Below are 23,421 nucleotides of genomic sequence, written 5' to 3' on the forward strand. Positions count from 1 at the left end.
GTAGTTTTCCCGCCGTGGGCTGGGCGACCGGCCTTGCGCCGCCCGGGAAAAACTCGCGGTAGATGGTGGACGACCCCTGGGGGATGGAGATCGGGCCTGCTGGCGACGAGACTGAAGCCAACGTTGGTCTTAAAGGAAATCCGCAACGGCCCGGGGTCTTTCGCCATAGCGGGGTCGAGGAGAATCGGCGGGAAAGCCTTAAGAGGCCCAGACGGCGGTAGGGGCAGTGCCGATACAGATGACCTGGTTCGCCGCAGTAAAAGCATAGGGGGCGTCGGTCGGATGTGCGCCACACGTCGGCTTTGCTCGCGGATGGTCGGGGAGCTTTCACGTACTGCAGCACGGGTGCAGGCGGCCCCGGCACTTCAGCAGGAGCCGAAACGAAGGACGCCGCAGCCGGAGCAGGGCACCGCAGGGCTTCGGCGTAGGTGAAACGACGGTCAGGCGAGACAGGAGGGGATGGACGAGCCTCATCAGCAGGAAAGGACGGCCGAAGCGCTTACTGCACCTCCTCGCGGACAAAGGTCGCTATGGAGCTTGGAGCTGCGGGAGGGACCCCGTACAGCTGCCTTGAGTTCGTCGCGCACAATCGAACGTATGAGATCGCGTAGCAGGGTGGCGTCGGTGCCGTGGAATTGTAGCTCGCCGGAAACGGAGGCGGCGGACACGGGTCGATCGCACGCGGGCGCTCTTTGCTGAAGAACCCTTTCAATCGTGGAAGACTCGGTGAGAAACTCGGCGACAGTCTTCGGAGGGTTGCGGACAAGGCCAGCAAAAAGTTGCTCCTTGACGCCACGCGAGATGGCGTACATTTTTGTCCTCGGCAGGATCCGAGCGCCAGAAGCGCCGTCTTTTTTTTTGCTTCTGCGCCACCTGGCAATATGTTGCAGACGCCATTGCGGGAATGAGCAACATGAAACCACAGGCACAAGCTGAGCTACCAAAGGCACTGCACTGAATGAAGAAAACCATTAAATATTTTATTGAGCTTCATTCTATGCACAAAACAAAACAAGTCAGCCTGCAGACACACCAGCTTTTACACTACTGTAACATCAGACATATTTGGTGTAGTATTTCCTATCATATTTGCTGATCCATCGTGCAGAGTCCTGCATCTTGTAATCGATGACCCTCTCGATGGTGAATGGATTGATGTTCTTACTTGCCAACTCATCCTCTTCACGCTTTATTTCTTCAAGTACCTCTTTGCTGACTGGTATAGCATCCACAGGAAGCTTGTAACATACCTGGAAATAAAAGTTTGCAGCACATAAGAAGAAATCTTGACACTACCTATGGGTGAAAAAAGTGCACAGGTGCCATTCGATATGATGCGATAAATCTGCGCTAGCAGTATTGGTTGTACATTTTGCTTTTAAATTACACTGCTGCGTGGGCTTCTGGTAAGTGGAGGCTTCTGGAGGAGGTAGGCAGGAGGGTGGTGGAAGTGGCTTCTGGAGAGTTGAGTGAGTGGAAACTTCTGGGTTGGCAATGCATTTTTACCGGTTAGATTCTGGAGGTGCACACTATGGAGGTGCTCCTACCAGAGGGTGCTCAAAAGGGGGCACCTTCAAGGCCCAGAGGGTACCGGTGCCCAAGGCTCCTATAGCTGGAAAATTTTTGTGCACATGATAGTAGTAATACGAACACATTAAAAAATTACCTGATTTGCATTTCAATTCCAAAACAGTATTTGCTCAGTTTTGGAGAAGTTGTGTTCCTTAAGTGTTATGTTACACGCTTTAAATGACCTGTATGTGGTGCTAAGAAAAGCTACTATAAAAAAGCATTTCAAAGCTTATTTTGCTCGACTCATTTCTGACCAGAAGGCAAGGTTCCTGCATCAAACCACGGCCGGTCTCGAGGGGGGCGCACGCACTCTTTCATACGGCCTTTGCATTCGCCGCAGAAGCAATGCGAGTTTTTCTCCGGGAGTCACGCCGCCCGCTGCCGCTAGAGGCGTGACGACCCCACCGCTCGCTTCCCGCCTGCATCTGCGGCGGCGGGTGGCTTTTCACTGGTTTTGCGCTGTGGTACACTGCTTCATGGTGAGCGCAGCACCGAAGTCAAAGAAAACAAAATGCAGATGCTTAAGCTGCGTATCTTCAACACAGTCCACATGTGCACAGATTCTTCGTCACAAACTTTGCTCGATGAAAATATTTAAAATGAGGAATCGCTCTCCCATTCCTCACAACTATGTCGAGCATTGCTGGTTTTCAATCCAGAAGGAAATACTGTGATCACTTACTCTCTTAAATATCATGGTGCGTGATTAAATGACAAGTTAATGCTAAGAGGAAGATAATGAAAACTCAGAGAACGAACGTTTTGTGCTCGTCCCATAAAAATGTACCATATCGGGGAAAAAATTCTCTACGACGTTTCAGCCGTAAATCCGATAGCGCCGTAGCTGGTGGCTTGAGACGATACTTGAGTTGTTGAACTGTCAAATAAATTGCAAGATTGCTGGGAGGTGCATATAGTACTTAATTACGCCGATATCGCTTTTTGCAAGTCCTGAATGAACTTATTTTCACCCTCTTATACGTCACAACTTCCTTAAACGAGAGGCCTGCACTGATATCTCGAAAGAATGCTAATTACTAATGTGCGAGCAAGAGTCAAGAAGCATTGTAATGAACTGTTCTCTGCTCGAAGCCAATGGCCCGCGGCCTTTCTGCTTTTGTTGTCAAACAAGAGGCCGCCATATTTCTCTGGAATGTCTGTAGCCGCGTGCAAGTCTCTCTTCATGTTCAAAATTGTCGTAAGCGCATTAGGCGTCTATTGTTTCAAGTTCCTGGTCCCCTTTAAATTTTGCAAGGCCGAGAGCGACCATCATTCTGACCTTCGTTGACCGCTCGTTTAATTGCTGCGCCGCTTAACTGCATGCTTTCTGTTTGAGGACACGAGTTAGCCCAATAAACAATTTTCTAGTTGGACGCAAGCTTCCTTGTCGTTATTCTGGCCTGACTAACAATAATAGAACATACAGAACCAACCAGTACAAGCTGCGTATGCTGCCACAGATATTGATATGTACTGAGTATTGCAATTTCAGAAAGTATGTATGTCCAATGAGTGGCTTCAGCTACCATAAAGAGCGCCATTTTTTGTTCTCCACGTATATTCAACCTGCGGCGTTCTGAGGCTTCCTAAAATATTTGGTTTAAATATCATTCTAAAAGACATCAGATTATGGACTTGAATGCCGAATGCCCTCTGTTCTCTTAAATTCAGAGGATTTTACTAACATGCAAGCATTGCAAATGTTCATTTTCTGTTCCTTACATTGTAAGCTAAGCCAGCTGGTATAACGTGCATTGCTGTGAGGTTTAGTGGAGCTCCGTTAAGTTGCGGAAAACTTCTTTTTGTGGTGCTACTTTGTTTCCTGAATGACATGTGGAAAGTTCATGCTCACGGGAGGTTTATCGAAAGCGAGGACGAGGCTAAATATACAGGAGAATAATGCAAAGCTGGTAGTCATCACCTCTCAGATAAGTTTGCTCGCTCGTAAAGGCCGATTTGATTAAGACAGCGCAGTTCCTAATTTTGCTTTGCTGGCAGTTAGTTCATGCTTGCAGTTACTGTAAACAAGTGACTTAATTTTCGCATTGTTATGTGGTGGGATGGGCGGTCGTGAGACGCCGCCAAACTTCAAAATGCCTTTCCAAGAAGAAATCTTGAGCGTCGCGTGCTTGCAACCTGCTCTGCTCCAGCAGCCAGGGTTGGGTTCCATCTATAACCGTTCCTTTCGCGAATGACATGACGCGTTTTCCTAGGGAGCACCATGAATTCTTGCTAATGCCGCTGTTGTGCAAACTTAAAGCAGCTGCGCTTGAAATTTCAGTGGCTATATTTGCTCTGCAGAACCCTTTACTCTGAAACTCGCCATCCAAGTATTACATGCCGCATATCATTCTACGCACTCAAAGAACCTGCCGGACGACGAACTATAGAAGCTGAAAGCCTTGCTTTTTAGCCAAATATAAGGGTAGAACGTGTTGACGTCTGTGCTCGAAGCATACGTTCGACCATACACAGTCGGGCTCAAGGAGTGAGCGCGCAAACGTTAATCCGTTGTTTCAGATTTCGCCCATGGGAAAGGGGCTGACTTCGCGGTCTTTGCGTAAAGCGTAAGGGGCAAAATGTAAAAGCTTCACGGTTACCACTGACGCGGGCAAATTCGGAGCGAGTGCGCGTTCTCCTTCGGAGTGAACGGCGGTCGCAGCGGCGGAGCGGTGGGGCAGTGGCGACCCCACAGAGGTGCGGCGGGAGGCGGAAACAGACCCCATTGCGAAGGCCGCAAGAAGAAAAGCGCGTGCTCCCCTCAAGACCGGCCGTGATCAAACTAAGCATAATAACATGATAACACGCAAACTGTGCATGACAAATTCAGAAGAGGGCTGTCAGAGAAATGAGACAAGAAAGTCACTACAAATTTCATATAAATTTGGCGTGCACAACATTTTGGATGCAAACACTAGTGCTAAGACAAAGAAACAGGTTAAATAATGATTAAAATTCAAAAAGCACACAATGAAAATGCTTTGCAATTACCGAACTATTCCTATTTATTGTGACCAGGTAAAAATCGACCCATCTGATTGCGATCAAATATCATCAGAGACATAATTAGAACATACCGCCACCAGTTACATGAAACAATGCATTCAAATACAGTAGGATCTCGATAAATGAACATTGGTTAAACGGAAATGTTGCTTAAACAGAACTAGCCACAGAGTTGGTTCGTTTTGTAGTAAGGCAGAGTAAGAAAAAAATTTGTTAAACGAAACCAAAATTTTCGAACCATCGGGTAAACGAAACTACGAACAACCAAAACTGCAACCACTGAAACTGCCCTATTGTGCAGTGCACCTGATTTTCATGTTCGAGAGAATAGAACAACACAATTTGTTCATGTCTGTTTCATGTTACGTGCCACATTTCTGCCGGTTAATTGCTGTCATCGTGGCAAGCGCACCTCACATTTGTTCATGTCTGTTTCATGTTACGCGTCACTCTTCTGCCGGTTCATTGCTGTCATCATTGCAAGCGCGCCTCACATTTGTTCATGACTTTCATGCTACGCGTCACTCTTCTGCCAGTTCTTTGCTGTCATCGCTGCAAGCACACGTCAAAGCAGAGGATGCGTAGCAATGCAATTGCAAAGCGAACCGTTGGAGGCAAATGGAGATAAAAGACGATAATACAGTGCACCTTTCTGGTTCCCCACATTTACGTGCAGCTTGGCTGACTAGCCTGGTAAGTGGCAAATCGAAGTGCGAACAGTCCTGTAGTTTGAGATTCTGGCACAGCGCATGTTCCAGAGCATGGTGAAAGAAAGACAGGTGCTCCAACGGCGGAGCGTCACTGTGGCAAGAGAGCAGCCTGCTAATGTGACCTGAAGTGAGCGCCACCGTTAGTGGCAGCACATATTCAGGGGTGTCCCTCTGCACCGATTCTGCTGGCATTGCTATAGAGCAGCGGTACATTGCGGAAAATTTGCGACCTCAGTCAGCATTCAATGACTCCAACTTTGATGCACGCCTACTTTCTTTATTTAAACAATTAATTCTAAGCAGGTAGAGGCTTTTATACTGCTCACTGCCCAAATATTTCCATTTTCAACCGAGGAGAGATGTGCTGCCTGTGGCACTCACCACCTTGATGCCTTGAAGCGGGCACTGAAGGCGCACATGGTGATTTGTTACTTTGTTCGGCCTATTAAAGAGCCGTTTCATAGCATCATGCTACCAACAGCAATGCATGAGTGGGTGACCGGCAGCTTAGCTTACAAGTGTATGACAATGGGCAGGAGCGTCTCGCACGTTTCCTGCCATTGCGACTACAGAGACATTCTCTGATTCACTGCCTTAAATCTTTTGTGCATTTGGCTACTGCAAAAAATGCATAATTACGTGTTAATATGGGCAAAAAGAACTTTGTACATGGCTACCATAGCGGTTACACGTCCTGCAAGGACCAGGTATCACTTTTCAGCACTCCCAAAAACTGAACTCGCCTGGAAGAGCGGCAAAAGGCCATTCCCCTAAGCGACTGTGTTCTCCTCACTACGACTATGACAAGCACTTCAACAATGGTTACGTCAGAGGAAGTAGTTCTCCGAAAACATGCTGCAAAGCCTGACATGTACAACCTCGCCTCCACTGAAATGCTTGTACAGTGTTTAGTTTACATGCACTGAGCACAAAGCGGACTGTCAGCAGCAACTCGTGAAACTTGAGGAAGCTTGTGAAGTTGGCAGCTGAGGCGTCCTTGTGCCATTGCGCTATTCTGTAGCCATGAAGCAAGGCACTGACCTGTACCTGAGCAAACATGACAACATCATGCAAAGACCTGCCCAGTCCACTACGATGCCAGTTTTAAAAAGGTGACCTTACATGTGGAGTTTTTCAAGTACAGACTGGCGCAGCCAGGCAGCTCCGCACCAAGCGCACAACTGCTGCTGATGCTCCCGTCTAAGGAACACAAGTGCCTTGGCACTCTGCCAAATTCACCCTGCACTTCACCACCGCTGGTGCTCCAGTCAAAAGATAAATAAACGTGCCATGATGTTATCGGAATCGGAGCACAGCATCTTGGCATGCTGCCAAAGTCTGTACTGTGGACGCCAAATGAGCTGAGAAAAGCTAATGCTTGAAAATAAGGTGATCTTGTATAGGGATGCAAGTGTCAATTGGGCAGCCCGAGGTGCATATTTGTTTATCGAAGCAGGAAAATCTGGTGCGCGTTACAATTGAAGTAAGTGCACTTTTCTTTTTCTGATCTTGAAAAATGGGTTTGCGTTACAATCGAGGGTGCATTAAAATGAAGTGAATACGGTAATTTCATTAAACCTTTAGGACACTTTGTGCACTGTAGTGTACAACCGGCGCAAAATAAGTCGAGGCATGTGACAGGTGGCCAGAATCAAATAAAAGTGCATCGTCGCGCCGTCTGACGATGAACTTCCGGTGTCGAGACATCGCAGTGCGCGTCCTTTCATGCTCGCAGCCCTGCCTTTTTTGTCGCCTGCAGTGGACTAGCTGATAGTAAACAGCATTCGGCGGTAGAGGCCGTTCTCTTTATTCGCTACCTCACGCTCGCACTTTGACGTGCGCCCGCCAAACTGCAAGCGTCACGCTCTGAATAAAGAAAGGGACCCCTACCGCCAAACGCTGCATGCAATCAGCTAGTTCACTGCAGGCGAGAAAAAAGACAGGGCTGCGAGCATGAAAGGACGTGCATGCGCACTGCGATGTCTCGACACCAGAACTGCAACGTCAGACGGCGCGGGGATGCAGTTTTATCTGATTCTGGCCACCTGTCGCATGCCCCGACTTAGTTTGCCACCGGTTGAACATTGTGAACTTGCAGCCCTTGCTGAAAGTGTGCTCTAACTGTCGCTAGTTTATTCGTTTCAGGTGAATTCAGCATCCTTCACTTTGCAAACAAGAGGCATTTTTATGGCAACCAGCGAATGCTGCAAGAAAAATATTTGACAATACAGTGAGCTTGATAGCATGCCTTCCGCCACTTTCTTGCTGAAGTTTTTCTGCAAGCGCCAATGTCTTTTTTTTTCTGAATTTCATGCAGCATGTACATCTTCAAAACACAAAACGATTCCACAATCCATAGGGTGTGATTTCTGATTTCATAAATCCTGGTATTTTAATATTACTGTTTCCAGTTATTTTGACAGTTCCTATAAAATTTTGTAAAAAATTACTCATTTCGGGTTTTAGTGCGACAGCACCTAAAGCAACCATTCGCCGCATTTAGCCACTGTGTGCTTGCTTGTTTGTCTGAAGCCTGCTTTATGACAGGCAGCCCACCTGCTCAATGGTTGTCGGCAAGCTGCCATGCGTGTGTGTGTGTATGTATATATAGGGATACATATATGTATGCTTCTGCTGCCGGTCGTTTCTCCGCGGTGACGGGCTACTCATGGACCGAAGACTGTGGGATCGTGTCCTGCAACGCACACAGACATACTCGAGAAAGAAAACAGATGTGCTGAATGAACACTGTACTTGTACTGCAATAATATATATTTTTACAGATTTGCAAATACCTATGAAGGGCAAGGAAGAGGAAGCAATGATGAGGAAGATGAAGTGGTTTGGACCCTTTGACCCTGTCTAGCAGCCCCTATGTTGCTTCTCGCTCGCCATGTGTCCCTGGCCTGTTGAACTGGCTAGAACGAGTCGTGATGTTACACCCGTAACACTGTGGTGGAGGAGCTGGGTAACGATTCCAACTACAAACGGCGCAGCTGCAACTGGAACCTTGCCAGAGTCATTGCCTTGCTGGCCTGGGACCGATGACCGGCACCATGCAACTGGCCAATGAGTCATCCGCAGCACGACGTGATGTTGCGACCCAGGCTGCAGACTGGCCTCTGGGCACAGTGAATTGTTCCTCGCAGCACTATCAAGAGCCTCAGACTTTCGCTGAAGCAGCAGGCGAGGACGTTGGATAAGTGGTTGACCCATTACCAGCGGGTGAGCCACTATAACCGGTGGGGCACTGCCGCGTAATTGTGCTTACGACTCTACTTGCCAATGGCCCTCAACCTCGAGCTACTACTCCCAGACTGACGGACAGCGCAGCTGCTGTTCCATTTCCGACCAAGTTTCTCACCACCTCCTTCTTTTTCTAAGCTTCGTTCTTCATCACCATAGCGACGTTCCCCATACACTCCGCCAGGAAACTAGACAGTACGGCTGCTGGAGGTACGGCCACCGGAGATTGTGCGCTGCCTATAGAAATTCCTCCATCTGCTATGTTGAACAACACGGTTCATGTACTTGTAGATGGTGTGCCCACAATGGCTCTGGCGGTTACCAGTGCAACTATCTCTATTATGAGTTTATCGCTTAGGAGGCTGTTAGGCCGCAAAGTTATGTTTCTTTGGGTCTGCAATGCGAACGTTCATGGCGCAGGCTGTGAGTTGTGCCCTATAGGGATATGCAGTGCTGCAGTGTGCCTCAGCAGAACAGTATTTACAGCAGAGTTTGCAGTGCTTCCGAGATGTACACATGACGTTACCCTGGGTATTGACTTTTTATGAATGTGTGGCGCTACTGTCGACTGCTGCTCTGCGAACTCTGCACTGATGGTTCCCTTTCGTCTGGTCTCTTAGAGGAGCCGTCAGCTTGTGAAGATTTGTTTTGCGTATTCAAAGATACCAGTGCAACCTTGCTGTCTGTGATGTGCGTCCCAGTTTTGTGGCCCAGCTGTGCTTCCGATACCTTCCATGCTAAAGTGGCACCTCTCTATTGCAACTGCACCAAGAAACTCATTCTGGTTCCACATTGCCTGGTGTTGATGTTCCAGGGCTGCGCACAATTGTGGGCCCTCAGCTGTTCTCGGCAACCTATGGTTTTGCCAGCTCATATGAAGATCCCCACGTGTAGCCAAGGTGGCCCTGCTTCGATGACTCTTGTGCTGACGCATCAGACAAAGTTGCTGCTACTCCAGCCACTGACTCACAACTGCGTCAGATGATTACCAAATCTCTGAACAGTGCACAGTGTGGTACTGTGGCAGCCTTGCTGGTCAAGTACTCGTCAATCTTTAACTTTTCAAGACCCTTTTTAGACTCTGACTTTTCGAGCGGCCCCTGTGTTGTTTCCTGCTGGTCGTGCGTCCCTGGCCTGTTGAACCGGATAGAATGCCTCGATCGTGACGATACAACCGTAACAATATATATATTCTAATCAGTTATCTTTCAGCTATAAAATAATTACACTATTATTCCCCCATTGATCAACACCACAAATTAAAAAAACCATCCTCTATTTGCAACATGCGTTATGCCGTAAACGGACGTCAGCATGGGGCACGTACTACCTGCCACACATTCAAAACTACCCAACTACCCATTCAATACTACCCAAGTGTTTGTCTCCTATTCCTGGCTCGGTTGTGTAGCGCTGTTGGAATTTTCTTGACACCAAGCCAACTCTCCAATATTGCATGGTTTTTCCAAAGAAAGACCAACTTACATGCGATGATACTAAAGTAATCAGAGGTGCCGGTAACCTAACCCTCTGACCCTGACACACCACTCAAAGAGACTATGCAGGCCGACGTTGGGCGCAGTCAATCCGCCGTGGGTACGCAACAAGATCGGTTGTGCCACAGGACAAGCGGAGGCGCACATTTCGGCAGTCTGCCAAGTCATACCATAGACTGGTTCTTGTACTGGGAGTACACGGGCTAGGGTGCTTCGCATATCAAGAACGTACATCGAGGCACCCTAATCGGCATTGCTCTCCGGCGCTGCCTTGCGCCTCCGAGGGTCGTCGCTTTACCGGTTTATGGCCAAACTGGATATCGGGGATTCCCGCGTGGCACCCCAGATCTTCGAACTGGGCTGATGCAGGCTGCCACTTCGAATTATCTGGTCAGATTTGCATTAGAAGCTGAAAGACATCTAATTAACAATTTTGAATTATAGACATTTTACTGTAAATGAGCCCAGTGTGATGATCACGCTTCTTTAGAAGTGTGGTTCAATGGACCTTTACATTTTTAAACAGTGGCGACAACTATTATTATGGCTACTTAGACAATTCGAAAGCCATCAATCTAGAGCAGGCTGATGGAATTTTCCCAATTTTTATCAGGATCACCCAGCTTATCTGGTTTGGTGCGATTTGGCGCATTTGGTGCAACAGTGGCATCACTGGCAGAATCTCGATGATACGAATCTAAAAAGATCACGAAAAATGTTCACATTACTTCGCATGGGAAATGTTTTCATACACATCTGCTTATGAATGAAAGTATTTATTGAAGCGAAAAGCTTCACTACACTAAGTAAAGCAGTCCTCCCACAGGCAGCACAACGACCTTGAAGACCTTAAGCTGATCCTTTAAGGCATGGTTCAGATGTCAAGAGAGATACAAGACAGATACTGTGCCATTTCCTTTCCCCGAAAACCAATTTTTAATTTCCTCTTTCTTCCTTTCTTCATTCCCTCCCTCCTTTAACTTTTCCTTCAGGGCGCAGTTCACATGTCTACAGATTTATGTGGCAGTTACTGCACCATTCCACTTCCTCAAAACCCCCCCCCCAAAAAAAAAACAAGTGAGCCTTCATTGGTGTTGATTTTCACGAAAGGAAATGCACAGAACTGACTCCCTGCGATAGTCGACACCTTAATCTCCCTTTCATGCATGTGGCCTTGGTGTCCAACTGTAAAAACCTCCTTTGCATTCACCACACTAGATAGGCAGCGCATCCACCCTGCCACTCTGGCAGGTGGCAGTTAATTGGTTGATTAATGATAGGGAGAGGTTGGTCACCCAATGAACGCTGCGGGCCTAGTGCTGCAGTGCCCCTTGCCTATCCGCAACGCTGTCAGCGCTAATGCATGCAGCCCACATCTCTCTCTCACCACCCCCACATACCTCAAAGTGCGATTGAGGCGTCCACAGACCCAGAGAGCCAGTTATGCGCCCTTCCTTTCTTCAAAATCATCGGTCAAGAATTGTCAACCCCAACCCCAATGAACAAAATGTACGCCAACAGGTTTCGCTTTGTATATCCTGGATTAGCTGAGCTAATCCACATTTACAGATCAGCCGTCGTGAGTGTGTAGCGGAGCTGCCATGGACGAGCAGCCTCAGACGCTTTGCAAGCATCCTCACTTCTTGCTGAATTCCAGCGTTAGCCAAGTTAAGCCACTGCCAATTTCTTATGGCCCTGTGCCCCCACTCAGTGATCATGGCGCATACGCGTGACTCCCAACCGCAGCATTTGTGCTGTGAAGGCAAAGCTTAGCGCTCAGGAATGCAAACGCACCTTCCACATTTTGATTCAATTGATTTATTGGGGTTTAACGTCCCAAAGCGACTAAGGCTATGAGAGACACAGTAGTGAAGGGCTCGGGAAATATCGACCACCTCGGGTTCCTTAATGTGCACTGACAACGCACAGTACACGAGCTTCAAGAATTTCGCCTTCATCAAAATTCGACCGCCGTGGCATGGGACGAACCCACGGCTTTCGGGTCAGCAGCCGAGCGCCGTAACGACTGGGCCACTGCGGCAGTGCACCTTCCACATTCATATCTTCCGTAGTGGCTCAGGATAATTTTTGAAGAAACCAAAATTCAATCCATTGTATGCACACAATACACTTTGCTAAGGGAATTTTACAAATTCATATCATATCGAAATTTATATCAGCCAGGATCATATCATCAAGGTACCACTGTGCTTGCCTTAGCTGCTTATGCGGCATTAAACCCAACACAACATACAACATACTGTATTTGTTCTTTTTGTTAAGAGCATGCCACTTTTGCTTCATGTGTACTGTGCCTTGTTCTCGCATAACATTTTCTTGTTATCGTATTTTCGTCTAAGTGCTAATTACTCCTGAAAAAGCCATTTCATGGGGCAACAGAACGATCAAAGAAACAAAAAAGATAAAAAAGAACTGACGTCCTGCAGAAGTGGCCGGACTTCCTCAAACTCCACGTAGCCACCGACTTCAATGATGACGCGGCCTGCCTTGATGGGAGTGACGTAGTGGTCGATGGAGCCCTTGCCTTTTCCCATCCTTTTCCCTTGGCCCTGGATGCACGAGCACACGTGAAACAAAGCTCATCAGATCATCAGGCAATGAGGCAGTCCACAGTGTAGGCCTCCCCATCAACCATTATGGCCTAGACCTCAGTATGTGACCACCACACAGCTGAAATCCAACTCTGCACCGAAATTCCACACCCAATGAACAATCACAACAGGTAGCCGAAATTCAGGTTTTTGTTTTCCTTTTATTTGGTTTCTGAGAAAAGGAAATGGCGGAGTAATTGTGTCACATCTCGGGGGACGCTGGAACCGCACTGTAAGGGAAGGGAGGAAGGTGTGACTGAAAAAAGGAAGAGAGAAAGAGGTGCCGTAGAGGAGGGCTTTGTATTAATTTTGACCACATAGTGATCTTCAACGTGCCCCGACATTGCACAGCATTCCACCTCCATCAAAACGCGGCCATCACGGCCGGGTTCATACTTGGGAACTCTGGCTCAGCAGCCAAGCGCCCTAACCACTGAGTTACCGCGGCGAGTAGCTGAAAGTCAGAAGCTGAGAAAAGAGACAAAGCTATTGCTGTCCCGACAAGCTGTCCAGCGCGCACACAAACATCAGTGTTTAAAGGGATGCTCATTTACAATATTTTTAAAACGGACCCAAAGCTCATTTACATCGCATTTGCTGTTTGCAAACTCAGCAAAATGAAATGCAAGCTTGTCAATAATTGAAACGACATCTGCCCGAGTGAAATCAGGGAAGGATAAATGCTCTCTTCTTTTGTCTAGTGAAGTATTGATGAGGGTTAGTATCACCGCATAATGGTCCGAAATCCCTGAAAGTACCTCGCAGTCTGTCTGAGCGTTGATAGACCTGCTGACAAAAAACAAGTCCAAAACTGATATAGAGGATCCCTGAATTCTGGTATAGTCTATAACTATTTGTAGCAAGTCATATGATTATGCAATGTTTGGCATTGCTTCACTAGCAAGGCCATGTTTTATGAGTGAGAAAGTTGGCCAGTCTATAGGGGGCAAATTAAAATCCCCTGCAAGGATTATTAGGTCAATAGTTGTAATATTCCCATGTAAGTATTTCTCCAGCTCCTCGGACACAAAAACAGGTGAGTTAGGTTGCCTGTATATTGCTCCTATAACGTATCTAATGCCATTATAATAAGCTTTACAAAAAATACTTTCAGCATTGTGCATATCTGGCATTTGCAGGACATTTAGTGATGATTTGAAAAGAATACAGACACCTCCGCCTCTACCATCTCGATCTTTCCTGTATACGCTGTAGCCAGTAGGAACAAACTCACTGTCATATACAGCCATTTAGTCAGGTTTCTGTCAGTACCGCGAAAGCAGGATCATGTGAGAGAATAAGGACCTCCAACTCTGCGGCCTTATTTATTACATTCCTACAATTGATATTTATTAACTTTAGCGGGAGTTAGGGTTCTGGTGTCAGTCAGACCCTGTCTTGCTTAGCTGAAACCGTGAATTTTTCTTTTCGTCCCAACCGAATAAGTCACCATTGATATTCAACTTATCATAAACCAGTTCTACTTTTGCACAGTTTCCTTCATCTTTCTCCTCTGCACAGCTTTTCTTCAAATTCTGCCTGATGTCACGAATCCACTTCGAAAAGTCCTTGGATAAAGATATATTAGAGCCTTTTACTTATGAGCTGATCTGAAGGACATTTTTTCGCTGTAACCGAGAATTCTTAAAATAACACGACGTGACTTATTTGCTTCTTTCTTTCCTATCCTATGGCACCTTTCAATGCCATCTACCCCTTTGCCGAAATATTTCATAAAAAATGCCTTCTTGCACTGTTTTTATTAGTTCTTCGTTTAATTCACTCACTGGCTCATCTAGACCATATTTATTTATTTATTTATTCATTTAAGAATGCTGCCGGCCCTTCTCGGGCCCATGCAGGAGTGGATACAAGATAGAAAAAAAAAAAATGACAATGGCGGATTGAACAAGAGAGACAGGTATGTGCACAAATAAACACAAAATAACAATTTCATCATTACAGAAGCATCACGGCTTGAATGATGAAGGTGATTAACATGTTCCAAGAAAGATTTGACTGCATTGCAGTTCACAACAGTAGAGTAGTTTATTCTAGTAATGGAGACCTGAAGGGAACAAGGAATATTTGTGAACATTAATGTGGCTTATGGGTTGGCAAAGTGCTTTCACATTGTTAGTCCTTGAGGAGTGGCAAAATGGTTCCTAAGGTATGTTTCTTTTGTTATGCTGAAGTGTCCGTGATAAAGTAGCTACGTGAACTACTCTTGATACTACTCTACACTGAGCTAGGCTGTGTAGATCTGCTTTCTTTAGCAGGTTAGAGATGTTGGAATGCCTGGAATAGTTTGAGTATACAAAGCGTACTGCTAGGTTCTGAGTTCATTCTAATCTGCCTATTAAATATTTCTGGTGAGGACTCCAAATAATATCCGTGTACTCTAAGGACGGTCTCACGAGTGTTTTGTACGTATTAAGTTTTACAGCAGGAGGAGCATCGCATAATTTTCTTCTGAGGAAATACAACTTTCAATGGGCCTTCATGCATATGCTATTTACGTGTTGTTCCCAGCTCAGATTTCTTGAACAGCGTCACCCCTAGGTATTTAATAGAATTGGTTTCAGATGGACGGACGGACGGACGGACGGACGGATAGATAGATAGATTTTATTTTAAGCGTGCCTCTACAGCCAATTGGCCTAAACGAGCGCACACTAAGTGAATGCAGTAGAACCCCGCTGTTATGTTCCTCACTGCTGCGTTTTCCCGGCTGCTACGTCGTTTTCATCAAGTCCCAGCATAGCTTCCATAGGATCCAATGTATAAGGAACCCCGCTGTTACGTAGTAGCTGTGAAAAACGTTCCCGCATGATACGTCGCAACTTAGCACCCCGAACACGCCTGGGCTAAAGTAGGCAACGCGCTCCAACCGCCATTTTGGCTTTTGACAAGTTTTGGCCGGGCTTGGCTATGGAACTGGCTGCAAGAAGCCGCACGCCAGTTCGAGAGGCCACCACTAGGTGGCCATTCATGAAAAATGCTCTCACTATCATCACTGTGATTACGGTCGCCGCATGGTTGTTGGACGGGTCGACTCCTCTTCTATCGTTCTATCGTCATTGTGCATTAAGCCTCGTGAACGTCGAACTTGTGCTTAAATGGCGTCGCGCAAGCGGAAGGCGCTTTCCCTTGAGGAAAAGCTGGACGCATTAAACGCAGTCGACAGGCAGCCAGCGAGGAAGAGAGTCGACATTGCCAAGGACCTTGGTCTCCCACCCTCGACGCTTAACAGCATCGTCTCGAAGCGTGCCGAGATAGAGGGGAATGCCGCGCTCTTCGACCCGAAAGCAAAGCAGGCTCGTGGCGCCAACTATGGAAACCTCGATGAGGCTCTTCTTACCTGGCTCAGGCACGACAAGGCTCTTCTTACCAGGTTCAAGCAAGCTCGCGCTGCCGGTGTCAACTTCGACGGCAGCATTTTGCACAAGAAGGCAATGGACATAGCCGACAAACTGGGCATCACCGACTTTGCGGCATCCAATGGCTGGATCGACCGTTTCCGGAAGAGGCTTATAAGACGGTAAGCGGAGAAGCAGCGAGTGTCAACATGGAAGCAGTGGATGATTAGAAGGCCACCCTACCTGAAATAATTAAGGGGTATGAGCCTCATGACATTTACAACGCCGACGAAACGGGCCTCTTCTTTCGGGTGCAGCCATCTAAGTCATTAAGCCTGAAGGGGGAAGCATGCCACGGAGGCAAATGTAGCAAAGAACGACTAACCGTGCTCCTTTGCTGCAACATGGATGGCTCAGACAAGCTCAAGCCATGGGTAATTGGCAAATATCGAAACCCACGGTGCTTGAAAAACACTCGACTGCTGCCATGTCACTACCGAAGCAACAGTCATGCATGGATTACATGTCCTTTGAAGAATTTCTTTGGTACTTTGACATCAAGATGGGTGCCTAGTGCAGGAGTGTCGTCCTATTTCTGGACAATTGTGCTGCCCACCCGAGAGACCCGCCGTTACTTCGGAACGTAAAGCTTGTGTTTTTACCACTAAATACGACAAGCCATTTGCAGCCGTTGGATGCCGGTGTCATAAAAAACTTGAAGCATTCTTACAGAAAGTGCATTGTCAAGCGTTGGCTCGCGCATATTGGTGGCAGAGAGCAGCCTGCGACCATTTAGATGCTTGACGCTACGCACTACGTCGCTTCAGCATGGATTGCAGTGAGTGCGTCAACTGTGCAGCACTGATTCGCGCGGACGGCGAGATGGAAGCTGCAATGGAAGCTGAATAGTTGCCAACTGCCTCTTGTGAAGAAGAGCTAGCTGAGGCAATGAATGCGCTGGGTGCCATGGGAGTCGCATACGACGACTACGTCACTGTGGATGCTGCCGTCGTGACGTCAGAGTGTCAAAGCATCCTCGAGATCGTTGAGAACTTGGTCGCGAGTGAAGCCACGGACTGTGATGATGAGGAGCACGAGCCGCATGATGGCGGGGAGTTGCCAAATCCTAACTTTGGAGAAGTCGTCACGGCTCCGGACCTCCTCCGCAGGTACGTCGCACCACACAGCGACGCTGACAGCAATGCGGCCTTCCAGGCTATTGAGAAACGTGTGGTGATTTCTAGCAAGCGAAAGAAACGGCAAGCCACCATTCTGGGCTTTTTGAAGTCCTAAGCGCACTCTGTGGAAATAAATTGTCTATAGTTGAAGCTGCACTTTTTTCATTAATTTTCGGAGCTTTCCTTACTGTTGCGTTTTCCCGGCTATTACGTTTTTTTCCCCCCAATCCGGTGAAAAACGTATGAACGGGGTTCCACAGTATAAACACCATGACATGAACAGACATAATACAAAATAATAATCATAAATACAATAATAATAATAATAAAATTGTTACGCAGAGGAGTTTGAGGAAGAAGAGGAGAGAGGCACACGCAGACTGATCTGGGCTTTGGGCCGTCGGTGACCAGCTTTCATCCGCAAAGCTCTCACCTGTACTAAAGCCATTTCCTCCGCTACATTTGGTGGAGGTGCTGGGTATTTTGACATTTTGACGAATCATGCCCAAGTATTCGACTTTGCCTCCAACGGATCTGGCAGCCATTTCCCATCCTCTCGACTACAGCATAAAATTGACACTGGAAACGCGCCTGTTCGCCAGAAACCTTAGAGTACCTCCGGCTAAGTGCAAAATAATTCAAAAACAGGTGGACGACAAGCTGCAGAAAGGAGTCATCCGAGATTCTTCCCGACTGTGGGCCGCACCTGTGATCCTAGTCTGGAAAAAAGACAATTCTTGGCGATTCTGCGTTGACTACCGTCGTTTAAAAATGCCTTAACCAAGAAAGACGTGTACCCGCTACCTCGCATTGACGACGCAGTCGATTGTCCGCATTCAGCGTCATATTTCTCTTCCGTTGATTTGCGATCTGGTTATTGCAAAATTCCCCTGCATCCATCCGACCGTGAGAAGACAGCTCTCGTAACCTCAGATGGCTTGTACGAATGTAATGTGATGCCGTTTGGTTTATGCAACGCCCCCGCGACGTTCGAGCAATTTATGGACACTATCCTTCGTAGGTTAAAAGGAATATGCATGTGTTATCTGATGTCATCCTTTTCGGCAAGACCTTCCAAGAGCACAATGAAAGACTCCATATTGTTCTTGAATGCATCGGCAAAGCAGGACTCATTTTGAACTCCAAGAAGTGCCATTTTGGAGACCGGCAAACTCTAGTTCTTGGCTTCCTTATCGACAAGGATGGTATCAGGCCAGATTAACAGAAGATCGCTGCCGTACGAGATTTCAAACCTCCACGCACCGCACCCTGAAAAGCCTTCAGAGCTTCCTCGGACTTTCTTCTTACTTTCGTCATTTCATTGCTGGTTTTGCGCAAATTGCCGGCCCCCTCACTTCTCTTCTGCATAAGGATTCGCACTATGTGTGGACCCCGAGTGCGAATCCTCGTTCCATCTTCTTAAATCTTCTCACTTCAGCACTCCTCTTGCGGCACTTCGACCCTTCTGCTGTGCCGGAGATTCACAGTGAAGCCAGTGGTGTCGGTCTTGGGGAGGTGCTTGTCCAGCTGCATAATGGGGCTGAGGACGTTATTTCCTTCGCCAGCCGCACGTTAACAAAATGTGAGCATAACTACACTGTCACCGAATTGGAGTGCCTCGCAGTTGTGTTCGCAGTGCACAAGTTCCGACCCTACCTATATGGACGCCACTTCGCTATTGTCAGAGACCATCATTCTCTATGCTGGCTCCTCGGACTTCGTGATCCATCTGGTCGTCTGACGCGCTAGGCATTGCGCTTTGCTGTCTTGTACAAAAGAGGCCGCCATCACGCTGATGCAGACTGCTTGTCACGCCACCCATTGCCGACCTCAGTCAACGATGAAGACTGTTTCGAAGGGTGTTTTGCCTCGCTCATGCCGATGTTCCCCAGTATGGCGACCTTTCGGCGAGAGCAATGTAGCGACCACTTACTGCAGCCCCTTACAGAAGCAGCAGAAGGCAGAGCAGATTCAACGCCATTTACTGTCAAAGATGGCACTTTGTTCAAAAAGAACTACTCCATCGATGCTGCTGCCCTGCTTTTGGTCATTCCAAAGTCTCTGCGTGCAAGTTTTGCACGCTATGCACGATGACATCACATCTGAACATCTAGGCTTCTCTCGCACTCTGCACCGAATTCGCCAGCGTTTTTATTGGCTGCAAGTTTACAAGTTATCTTAAAGAGAGGTTGTTAAAAAGACCATCATATATTTCAGCACGCATGGATCACCGCCACAAAGTTTGGATCCCTCCTTGTCGCACGAGATGTTTTCACGATTCATTCATACCCAGAACTTGTGTCAGCTGGAATCACCTTCCCCACGATATTGTTGAAATTACCGATACTGTTGCCTTTCGAAACGCTGTTACTAATTTTATATAAGTCTCTGTCTATATCTATGTTTTATTTTATTTGCTGCTGTTTTCTTTTGTGGTTTGTTTTGTGTAATGCTGCCTTTTGCTAGTGCTGTTACTAATCTTAAATCAGTGTGTGCTGTAACTATATTCAAATTTTTTAGCTGCTGCTTTTGTTTTTTGTACTTATATGTTATTCCCACTCCCCTCTGTAACGCCTAACGGCCCTGAGGGTAAATAAATGAAATGAAATGAAAGACCACCAAGCAGTACATTGCAGCATGTGAAGAATGCCAACGATTCAAGGCACGAACCACCATGCCGGCCGGTCCTTTGCAGCCTGTCAAACCACCCACTTCGCCTTTTCAAAAGGTTGGAATTGACCTACTTGGTCCTTTCCCAAAGTTTTTAGAGCAACGCCGCTGGGTGATTGTGTGTGTAGACTACCTCACCAGATACGTGGAGACCGCGGCTCTCGTTACAGCAAAGGCTGGTGATGTTTCAACTTTTCTCCTACACACTATTATTCTTCGCCATGGCGCACCCCATGTTATAATAAGTGATCGTGGAAGGCAACTTACTGCTGATGTCGTGGAAGAAATGCTCCGGCTTTGTGGATCGAACTACCGACACTCCACACCGTACCACCCGCAGACCAACGGTCTTACCGAGCACACCAACCGCTCTCTGACAGCCATGTTGTCCATGTACGTCTAGTCTGATCATCGCAACTGGGACGCAGTGCTACCCTATGTGACGTACACCTATAACGCTGCAAATCATGAGGTCACCGGGTATTCTCCCTTCTATTTGCTCTATGCCAGAATGCCTCGCGTTTTTCTTGACACCATCTTCCCGTTTTCCCCCAACGAAAATGCGTCCATTGGCCAGATACTATGCCGTGCCGAAGAAGCCCGTCGTATAGCGCGCTTATGTACCCTGGCCTCACAACGCCGTTTGAAAGAATATTACGACTTGCGTCATCGTCCGGTGACTTACTCTCAGAGACTTTGTCTGGCTTTGGACGCCAATCCGCAAGCGAGGATTATATGAGAAGTTCCTGTACAAGTACGATGGCCCCTTCGTCATGTTGGATACAACTGACTGACGTGAATTACGTCATCGCCAAGGTGACGACGGATAAACGCCGTTCCCGCAAGACACAAGTTGTCCATGTGGCTCGCTTGAAGCGCTGCCATCGTCGATCTACCCAACTTTCTCGGGGACGAGAATCATCTGCCCCCGGGGAAATTGTTACGCCGAGGAGTTTGAGGAAGAAGAGAAGAGAGGCGTGCGCAGACTGATCTGGGCTCTGGGCCGTCGGCAACCAGCTTTCATCCGCAAAGCTCTCACCTGTACTAAAGCCATTTCATCCGCTACAATATTAAAGAAAAAGAAGCATAATAAAATGTACAATGAAAACAGCAAATTAGGCAAATATATTATTACGAGGTTAGTTCAGCAGCAGAAATGGTACGCCGTACGCTGAAGACGCACCACGAAACGGGTCACACAAGCACTAGCGGCAGCGTCTTCGTTGACTACTCAGCAACACAACGTCGTCGTCTTCGCTTGGCGACTGCATACCGTAACACTACACCCCCCCTCCGCCCCACGGGAGAAGGCATAGACCCGGGGAGGCCTAGGGGATGGGTGAGTGTGGTAGGGTTTAAGACGGGCGACGTGCACAAGCTGTGTGGAGGGGGCCACGGAAGGAGAGTGGGGGTGCAGCGGCGTGAGTTCACAGGTCACATCGCACAGCTGCCTCAAGATGCGGTAAGGACCAACGTAACAAGGCAGGAGCTTCTCACACAGTCCCACACAGCGTGCAGGGAGCCAGAGGAGTACCGGGGAGCCGGGAGGGTAATGGACGTCACAATGATGAAGGTCGTAACGACGTTTTTGAGCGGTCTGAGAAGCCTGGAGATGATCCCTAGCGATTTGGCGGGCGGCGTCAGCACAGGCAATGGCATCATAAGCATAACTGCTAGTAGAGGGGTCAGAAGGCAGTAAGCTCTCAAAGAGTAGCAACGGGTCGCGGCCAAAAAGCAGGTAGAAGGGGGAGTATCCGGTGGTATCATGGCGTGAGGAATTGTAGGCGAACATCACAAAGGGTAAACTGACGTCCCAGTCACGATGGTGGTCGGAGACATACATGGATAGCATGTCTGTCAGGGTGCGGTTAAGTCGCTCAGTAAGGCCGTTAGTTTGCGGATGGTAGGCCATGGTGAACTTGTGACGGGTGGAGCAGAAGCGGAGAAGGTCGTGGACCACTTCAGAAACAAAGCAGGGGCCTCGGTCTGTAAGCAGATGATGAGGAGCGCCATGAAGCAAGATGGCGTCATGGAGGAGAAAGCCGGCGACATCAGAGGCACAGCTAGTCGGGATAGCGAGCGTGATAGCGTACCGGGTAGTGTAATCCGTCACAACGGCAATCCACTTGTTCCCGGAAGTTGATGTGGGAAAAGGCCTGAGCAGATCGAGACCAAGACGGAAAAATGGCTCAGTCGAAATGTCGATGGGCTGAAGCGGGCCACTAGGCGGGAGCGAGGGCGTTTTCCGGCGCTGACATTGATTGCAGGCAGCAACGTATCCGTGGACAGAGTGGTAAAGGCCAGGCCAGAAGAACTGCCAGCACACGCTGTCGTACGTGCGGGGCACGCCGAGGTGCCCTGCAGTAGGTGCGTCATGAAGCTGGGCAAGGACCGTGGGGTGGAGATGCGTCGGGACGACGAGCAAGAGGTCGGCGCCATCAGGGTGCATATTTCGACGATAGAGAATATCGTGCTGCAGCACGAACAGGCTCAGGTCAGGATTGGAAGCGCCGCTTCGGAGGCGGTCGATTATAGGGCGCAGAGATGAATCACGGCGCTGCTCGTCGTCTATGTGTAGAAAGTCCGAGATGGACAAAACACAATCGTCGGTATCATGGTTGTGGGAATCAGGAGGATCGACAGGATGGCGGGACAAACAGTCAGCACCTTGGTGCAACTGGCCAGACTTGTAAACAACAGTAAATGTGTATTCCTGCAAGCGCAAGGCCCAGCGACCCAGTCAGCCTGCGGGGTCTTTAAGAGAAGAGAGCAAACACAACGCATGGTGGTCTGTAACAACGCAGAAGGGCCCTCAAACAAATAAGAGCGGAATTTTGTTACCGCCCAAACAAGTGCAAGGCACTCCCACTCAGTGATAGAATAGTTACGTTCAGAGGGAGATAGCAGGCGGCTGGCGTACGCAATGACACGATAGTGGTCGTGCTGGCGCTGCGCAAGGATGGCCCCGATACCATGGCCACTGGCGTCGGTGCGAAGTTTCGTAGGCGCAGAAGGGTGGAAGTGGGCCAGCACAGGTGGAGCAGTGAGGGCCGCAACAAGTGCGGTGAAGGTGCTAGCTTGGTCAAGGCCCCAGGAGAAAGGCACATCTTTCTTCAGGAGGGAAGTAAGGGGACAAGCCGTGTCGGCGAAGTTCGAGATAAATCGGCGGAAATACGAACAGAGCCCGAGGAAACTGCGCACATCGCTCGAGGAACAGGGGGTGGGGAACTCGCGGACGGCACGAACTTTGTCAGGGTTGGGCTTGACACCAGAGGCATCGACCAAGTGGCCGAGGACCTTGATTTGGCGCTGGCCGAAGCTGCACTTCTTGAAGTTGAGTTGGAGGCCGGCGCGGCTGAAGACGGAAAGGATAGTAGAAAGACGGTGTAGGTGGCTTTCGAAAGTGGGTGAGAAAACGACGTCATCCAGGTAGCACAAGCACGTCATCCATTTGAATCCACACAGGAGCGAGTCGATCATACACTCAAAGGTGGCAGGAGCGTTGCAGAGGCCGAAAGGCATGACCTTGAATTGGTACAGGCCATTGGGGGTGACAAACGCTGTCTTCTCAC

General features: G+C 48.2%; 1 protein-coding gene across 2 annotated transcripts in view; it reads right to left on the reverse strand.

Annotated features, from left to right (window-relative positions):
- Positions 1-959: 959 nt before the first annotated feature.
- The window catches only part of mRpL16 (mitochondrial ribosomal protein L16), a 60,270-nt gene continuing 37,808 nt past the window's right edge, over positions 960-23,421 (reverse strand). For both annotated transcript variants that reach the window (XM_077641184.1, XM_077641183.1), the window contains 2 exons: positions 12,469-12,600; positions 960-1,250 (listed from right to left, as the gene is read on the reverse strand). In XM_077641184.1, the coding sequence (XP_077497310.1) occupies positions 1,056-1,250; positions 12,469-12,600 (327 nt within the window). In that variant the 3' untranslated portion in view covers positions 960-1,055. The remainder of the gene's footprint in view (positions 1,251-12,468; positions 12,601-23,421) is intronic.

This window comes from Amblyomma americanum, chromosome 10, assembly GCF_052857255.1.
Source record: "Amblyomma americanum isolate KBUSLIRL-KWMA chromosome 10, ASM5285725v1, whole genome shotgun sequence".
NCBI classification, from domain to species: Eukaryota; Metazoa; Arthropoda; class Arachnida; order Ixodida; family Ixodidae; genus Amblyomma; species Amblyomma americanum.